At 44.2% G+C, this 7,811-nt stretch overlaps 1 protein-coding gene across 4 annotated transcripts in view; it reads left to right on the forward strand.

Annotated features, from left to right (window-relative positions):
* The window catches only part of Utrn (utrophin), a 521,838-nt gene that overhangs the window by 129,128 nt on the left and 384,899 nt on the right, over window positions 1–7,811 (forward strand). For all 4 annotated transcript variants that reach the window (XM_013351419.2, XM_026786362.1, XM_026786363.1 and 1 more), the window contains 3 exons: window positions 3,793–3,885; window positions 5,487–5,564; window positions 5,910–6,002. In XM_013351419.2, coding sequence (XP_013206873.1) covers window positions 3,793–3,885; window positions 5,487–5,564; window positions 5,910–6,002 — 264 coding nt within the window. The remainder of the gene's footprint in view (window positions 1–3,792; window positions 3,886–5,486; window positions 5,565–5,909; window positions 6,003–7,811) is intronic.

Here is a 7,811-nt window from a genome sequence, read left to right on the forward strand (position 1 = left end):
GAGTGAATCCTGAGCATTGTATCTGCTAGGCAAATCCCTTATTTACTGGGCTCTTGCTCAGACTGTTTTTGAACTTTCTATGCAGACCTCAAACTTGCAATTCCCCTTACTCAGCCTCTTGAATGCTGGGATTGTAGATACATGCCATGGGTGTGTGTATAAATCTTTTTCCAGTGCATTTTCAGTCTGTGTTCTATTGATAAAAATTACGCATACAGGTGACGAATTTCTAACTATCATGACAGAACATTTTCCAGTGGAGTTAAATGTCTTTAAAATGACCAAAGACACCAACTAAGAAGCCGCTCAGTCTATAGAGCGAGTTCTAGACTAGTGAGACCTTTCCTCAAAACAAAACAAAAATGAAACAAAACTGAAAAGCTGCCAGAAGGAGAAGAAGCAGCTGCCTTATGTGGTGCTTCAGATGTTCAAGGAAGCTCATTTACATCGTCTTCTAAGGCAGTGGTGTAGTGGACAGTGCGCAGAAGAGCAGGTGAACAGCAACACCTGTGTGCAAAGGCCAATCTCAAGGAGAAGAGTTTAATGTGTTTCATCTTTCAGATTCTAGGGGTGGGTGGAGACTAGTACTGTTGTTTAAAGATGGATGACATGCTGACAGAAAACTTGTCTGGCCCTTGGCAGAGGGGTGGTAGTGCTAGGACCTGGATCCAGGGCTCAAGAGCTCAGCAGAGCACAGAAGCACCTTTTAATTGAGGATGTCATGTGTAAGTTCGGAACCACAGATTTTGATGGCTTCCTGGTGAGAGTCTAGGCACTTCACTCTGTCCCTGGGGAGCTGGAGCGTGAATCTAAATTGGTCTTAATATAGAGGTAAGTGCTGAAAGATCAGAGAAGCAGAGTAGCCAGCCACCAGAGTTCTTAGCTCTCCAAATGCTCAGATCAAAGCGGCAAGATCCCGTTCCTAGGAATCCTCAGACTGAATGCGGTGAGCCCCTGTCTTTTCCCATGTTATAATCCTCTCTCTACCCAGCCTTATCCCTTACTGTCTCCACCTCTTTAGTGCTGGGATTAAAGGCATGTGACTCTCAAGTACTGGGATTAAAGGTGTGAACCACCATTGCCTGGCTGTTTCTCTTTTAGACTGGACCAATGTCATGTAGCCCAGGGTGGCCTTGAACTCGTAGAGATCTGTCTGCTTCTGCCTCCCGAGTGCTGGGATTAAAGATGTATGCCACCACTGCCTGGCCTTTATGGCTAACTAGTGGCTAGCTCCACACTCTGATCTTCAGGCAATCTTTAATTGTTACAGGACAAACAAAATATCACCACAGGGAGCCCTATCACCCTCCTTGTCTGCCGTCCTGCAGAGATTTGGAGCTCCTTCGTTGAGAACTGACAGTCAGTGTATGCCAATAATGTCATCACTGCTTATGCTGTGTGTGAACATTGAGAAAGGGGTACATGCTCACGACATGTTCCATATGGTTTGTCATCAGTGTTAATTTGAAATTGGGAAACAGAAGAGAGAAATTGAGCTGTTGTTGCTGTAAGCCTACATTTAGGCTCAGCCTTGCGTGAGTGATTGGCTTCTACAGGGACAGGACTGTCTTCATCTTTTTTCTAACAGAATACTCTAGAGGGGACTTTTTTATTAAAAAAAACCCCACGATTTTCGATTGCTTCTTTGGGAATTTCATACCATGCACCCCAATCCCACTCATTTCCCAGCCCTTCCATATCTGCCCTTCAGAGGGAGCCTTTCTTAAATTTGTTGCTAATAAATCAACTGTCTGGATGTGAGGTAGCAAAGAGAGTGTGCCATTAATGCCACCTTTTAGAAGTCTTCGTTTGCAAGGGAGCATTCATGGCTTCTGGGTGAAACACAAGTGTGCTCTTGTGTCCTATTCTTATGTGAATTGGTTTTGAATGGGAAAGGTTCCCACAGGTCATCATTTCTGTGAATTTGGGGCTGAGAAGGTCTTCCATAAGTTCTCTTGGATATTTTTGAAATTTTATGGCTCTTTAGGAAAAAGATTTATTTTTATTTTCTGTGTCTGAGTCTTTTGCCTGCATGTGTGCATGTACACTCTGTGTGTGCCTGCTGCTTGAAGAGGCCAGAAGCAGGTGTTAGATTCCACAAAACTGGAGTTGTGCATGATTGTAAGTCAACGTGTAGGTGCTGGGAACTGAACCTGGGTCCTCTGCAAGAGCAACCAGTGTTCTTAAATGCAGAGCCATCTCTCCAGCCTCAGCAGTAATTTTTATAACAATACAAAACATGGTCGTGGTATAACTGATAATAGTGATTGATTAACCATTTGAGTTTTTAAGAAACAGTTAAGAGTGTAAAGACCAGCTAACATGGCTGAAATCTGTGGATAGTTCAGAGCAAGGCCGCCTGTTTGTGTATAAGGGCATTAATAGTCATCCATAATTATGTCTGATATGAAGAAAATCCTTGCATTTGCTTTATTTTATAAGCCCTTTCATAGTGTTTTGTTGGTATTTTGGAAAGTGGCTTTGAGTTGGTGGAGGTTAGTGGAGGAAACTCATCCTGTTTCCTGGACCTTACCTGATTGATGTCTTTGTTCCTTTGCTGCATTAAGACCTGAGTGGGCACCAAGTTCATTGGTGTCTGGACTGCCCTCTGGGAAGTGAGAGTGGGGTTAGGAGGGGAGCCTTGAGGCCAGGCAGCTAGCAAGGGATTGTCTGCCCTCTGTTTTGTTGGTAGGAATTGCGAGTCTTCAGCTTTTATTGCTCTGGAAAGTGGCTTCTGTGTCCTGCAAATCTGCCTGTTCTGTAATCAGCAGAGATAATCTCCATCCCTGTTGCAGTGGCAGCCTGGAGAGTGAGCTGAGTTTCGGAGATAGGACGAGCTCACTCACTGTTTCTGTAATGGGCCATACCTTCCCTCTCTGAGCCTATGAGCTTTTAAGATACATGCTAAGAATCCTTAGTTGATAGCTGTTTAAAGACAAGGAGGGAGTCAGTAGGTGGGGTACGGAGGGAATGCAGTGTTTCCCTTCCCTTTTCATCTCAAGCTTAGAGTCTTGCTTCATATGGAAGATGTACTTTATAAAGTGAGAAGTAAAAGATACAGTTATTGAATATGAAATATCTATGACTGGCAGGAAGGACTTTTAGTTCTTAATATTTCATATAAAGGAGCAACATCATAGAAGACCATTACAGATATATTACATCATGCTTTGCGACTTTTTAGTACATTCTCACATATCATTATACTTTCTGATATTTAAAAGAAAATCTTTAAAAGGTGTCTTAAGGGAGATTAGGTAACTGAGCTAGTCTCTTCACGTAGTTCTTGGTGAAACTGGGTTTGAAACCGAGGCTTCTGATTTTCTGAACAGAATCCACCTTCTTTTAAAGTCTTCACCTTGCCACAGGAAGGCCAGATCTGTGGACTGGGGTTTCTCTGTGTATTTATCAGGGAGGGATGATACTGCTTGTCTATCTTAAGAGCTCTGTAAGTTTTGACAGCCTAAGCACTGGACTGGGATTGAACAAAGCCAAAAGTATTGTAAGAACATGTGGAATTCCTTTTGTTTTTAATTTTATTACATTTATATATTTATTAGCATGCACTTACACATGAATGCCCACCCCACACTCAGGCCACGGTGCACCTGTGGAGTTCACTAGACTGCCTGTGGGAATTTACTCTTTCCACTATGGGTGTCCTGGGACTTGAACTTGGGCCATCACTGCCAGCAGCAGCAAGTGCATTTGCTTCTTGAACCATTTCACCATCCCAGCACATGGGATTTCTGATTCAGAAGTAACCATTATTTGACTTCTTCTTTATTGCAGAGCGGGAAACCACCCATCAGCGATATGTTCTCAGACCTCAAAGATGGGAGAAAGCTCTTGGATCTTCTAGAAGGCCTCACAGGGACATCACTGGTGAGAGGATACTTCTATTTTTCTCAGACAGAGTCTCATGTACTTCAGGCTGGTCTCAGACTAACTGTGTAACTGAGGATGACCTTGAACTTCTGAGGCTCTGTCTCTCCTCCTGAGTACTGAGTTTGCAGGTGTGTGTGCCACCACACCAGGCTTGGGCCCTGCTGAGATTGGAATTCAGGGCTCCGTGCACGCTAGCACCTGAGCTACTCCAGCCTGTCAGGACATCTTTGAGAATGAGGTTGATGGAACATCTCTAGTCGTTATTGATATCTGAAGACCCACTGTGGGTACTGAGTCTTGAGGCAAATGGAAAGCAGAACTTTATATACGATGCTCCTCTAATTGATGGTTGGATAGAGTGGTGTGTAGCTTTTCTTCAGGGCTCTATTTTCAAAAAATATAAAGTCACTACAGATGTTTATTGCCCCGAGACTGCCTGTATTTGGGGACTTAAAATAAAAGGGGGGAATGGATTCATAAAGAGAAGATTATGCTTTTAGATGTGAGAATGTAGAACAGACAGCCTCATTTAATTGTAATTTAATAAGCAATTAAGAAATAGTTGTTCCAGTCTCTCTCTCTCTCTCTGTCTGTCTGTCTCTCTCTCTCGCTCTCATGTTCTGCCTGCAAGCCAGAAGAGGGTACCAGATCTCAGGGTACCAGATCTCGTTACAGACGGTTGTGAGCCACCATGTGGTTGCCGGGAATTGAACTCAGGTCCTCTGGAAAAGCAGCCAGTGCTCTTAACCGCTGAGCCATCTCTCCAGCCCTCAGACATTACTATTTCTATTTCGGGTTTCAACATTTTCTCCATGTTTCTTTTTTTCATCACAGCTAGATCTGTCACTCTGTGTGTAAGGCTCTCTGTCCCACTGGTGACAGTGTCTCTTATGTCTTCACTAGTGGTGACAGTATTTTACACTAGCGACAGTATTTCTATAAAGTCATAGAGAGACACACCGCTGAAGATGAGATTTTATTCCCTTGCCATAGCCTGAGTATCACCTGCTCTGTCTGCCTTCCTGGCTGAGGCTGGGCACCTTCAGGGAAAAGCTGGTGTCTCTCATGAGTGTTCCTGGCCGGAGAGGTGGAAGGAAGAAGCTGCCTAGCTTGTCATACACTAGGTGTGGACTCTTCTCACGTGACCTTGAGTTTAGAACAATATCTCCTTGCTCTCTTGTTCCTCCTTGGTCAGGATAAAGCAGGTAAAACTTCTCTGGTACTTTTATGCCTCCAGAGAAGTTTAAATAGAAGAGGCTTTCTCTGACAGAATTGATTCTCAAATATGTCTGTTTGCCTCTTTGAGTAGCGAGGGCAATATTAAAAACTCCAAATCCCCGCCACGTCCTAAGTCCTTCAAGCCTCTGTCTCACCTGGGACAGGAAACTCCCATGCCTGTTTAGAGGGTCCCTAGGAGATTTCAGTGGGCTCACAGGTTAGTGAGCCAGTATCTCGTCTTGTTAGTGAATTTGCATCCTGTGGTACCCAGACTGGTGACATGGATCCTGTCCTGCTGTTCTGCTTGCATTTTCGTGTCAGACTTTGTCAGCCTCTGAGAGGATGTGGCATCTTACTTGCTTTTCTGTTTCCTTTTCCAGCCAAAGGAGCGTGGTTCCACAAGGGTGCATGCCTTAAATAATGTCAACCGGGTGCTGCAGGTTTTACATCAGAACAACGTAAGCAACCTTTGGGGTTCTCTGCTGCTGGGAGTGGTATTTACCGTGAAGCCTGCTGGCTGCAGTAAGCGCCTGCAGGAGCCGATTCTTGGAAATGTTCCTTTGTGGTAGAAATTCTGAACTTGTTCTCTGAGTGAAGGCTAGGTCAGGTGGCTTTTCTGATGCTCTCATTGATCTGCAGTATAACTAATACACTTTTGAGTTTTTGCATTGATCCTGTTCCTGAAATGAAATTTCTATCCTCATTGATATTGCTGTACAAATGTCCTAAATCAAAAGCCAGTGTTCTAGGCAGACGTTGTCCTCAGAGTTGCTTTCATTATTTTTATTATTTTGTTCTGACAGGTGGACTTGGTGAATATCGGGGGGACTGATATCGTGGATGGAAATCACAAGCTGACGTTGGGGTTGCTATGGAGCATCATTCTGCACTGGCAGGTGGGGAAAGTCCCAATCACTTCTCAATAGACCTTGAAAATAGACCAAATCAAAGTCCTACAGTGCTTGGCTTGAACAGGACACATTGATTACCTTGAAATTCTGAAGTCTGTAAGTCCCAGACCCAAGTGTCAGCAAAGCTGATTTCTTCTTCCCAGAAGCTCTGGGAGAGTCTGGTCCTTGTCTATCCTCACTGCTAGTTTGCTGCAAAATGGGGTGTGCTGGCTTATGGAAACTTAGCTGCTGTCTTCATGACACATACCCTGCGGCTTTCCCTTTGTTCTTTGGGGAGGACACCAGTAATGTGGTGTTTTTAAAGGTCATCCTCCTCTAGCATGACCTTACCTTATGCAGTTCTGTGTGTGGTAGCACTACTTCCAAATAAGGCCCAGTTTTAGAAGCGGGCCACAGGACTTTAGCGTCTGACTCTCCAGACAGCGCGGTCTAACTTACACCAATTCCCGATGGAAAGTGTTGGCAGCTTGATCTAGATTTTGGGCAGAGGAGAAAATGGGTATCTTCTATTTAATTCAGAAAATTGCCTTACATTCAGACTTGAAAGAGGTTGGAGGAATAGTCTAAGGAGTTTCCAAATGCCTTTCATTCCGATTCCCCAAATGTCGGCAGACACCTGCTTTACCTTAGCTCACCCTGGCTTTCTCTCCATCTCTGAATACTTTGTATACCCTTTTCCATGTAAAGCACCAAAGTGTGCTTTCCAAACTTTTGTGTAAAAACATGGCCTTTTTACTAAAATTAACAAACTCTGCTCTATAGTCACAATAGCATTAACATGAAAGTGTAAGGTGTGTAATGTTACCGTTTGTTACTATATTATTCCAGCATCATTAAAGTCAGGAAAATGATACTGAGATAATAGTTAGGTGTAGGTCTCATGGAGCTTTGGTTAACTGCCTCAGTAGTATATGCAGGGGAGCGTAGCTCAGCGATGGAACGCTTGCCAGTGACAATCTCCCACTAGCAGTGGGGTAGATGGATGTAGTGAGATTTCATTTGTGTTTTAATAAGTAAAGCTTGCATGAAGATCAGAGAGTGAAACAACCCCGCTGGTCACCCTTACAGACCAGACAGTGGTGACACACACCTTTAATCTCAATAGTCGCACTAGTTTGCCATAGAAATGGGGTGGTAGTGGTGCACGCCTTTAATCTCAGCCCTAGAGAGGAATATAAAATGGGAAAAGACAGCTCTCAGACACAGTCTCATTCTGAGATTCCTGGAGGCAGGATCGCCATTTCGGACTGAGGTAGAGTAAGAGCCAGTGATTGGCTGTTTTGCTTTTCTGACCTTCAGGTTGGACCCCAGTATCTCTCTCTGGGTTTTTATTAATTGTGCTGCAGATAGAGGGAGGGGAGACAGGGTGATGAACCAGGTAAATAGTGGTTCAAGACCATGAATGATCCTCATTGGTTTTCTCTCTCTCATCTCTGTAACATGGGGGTACTTTCTGAATCTTTCTTTGCATTTCATGTCATTGAAGTTTTTGGAGAGCTCTGAACTTTGTAGAATGTCCCCGGGAGTGACTCCACTGATCAGCAGGTTAGATTCAGGTTGTTCATTGGGTAGAGGTGTTGCAGAAAACATGCTGAGTTCCTCAGTCACTGTGTCAGGGGCATGTGCTGTCTACTCGCTTTCTCTGGCCATGTTTACTTAGGTTAAGGTAGGACTACTTCCATCCATCCATTCACCCGTCCATCCATCCATCCATCCATCCATCCATCCATCCATCCTCCCTCCCTCCCATCCATCCATCCATCCATCCATCCATCCATCCATCCATCCATCCAC

Source organism: Microtus ochrogaster, linkage group LG4, assembly GCF_000317375.1.
Source record: "Microtus ochrogaster isolate Prairie Vole_2 linkage group LG4, MicOch1.0, whole genome shotgun sequence".
NCBI classification, from domain to species: domain Eukaryota; kingdom Metazoa; phylum Chordata; class Mammalia; order Rodentia; family Cricetidae; genus Microtus; species Microtus ochrogaster.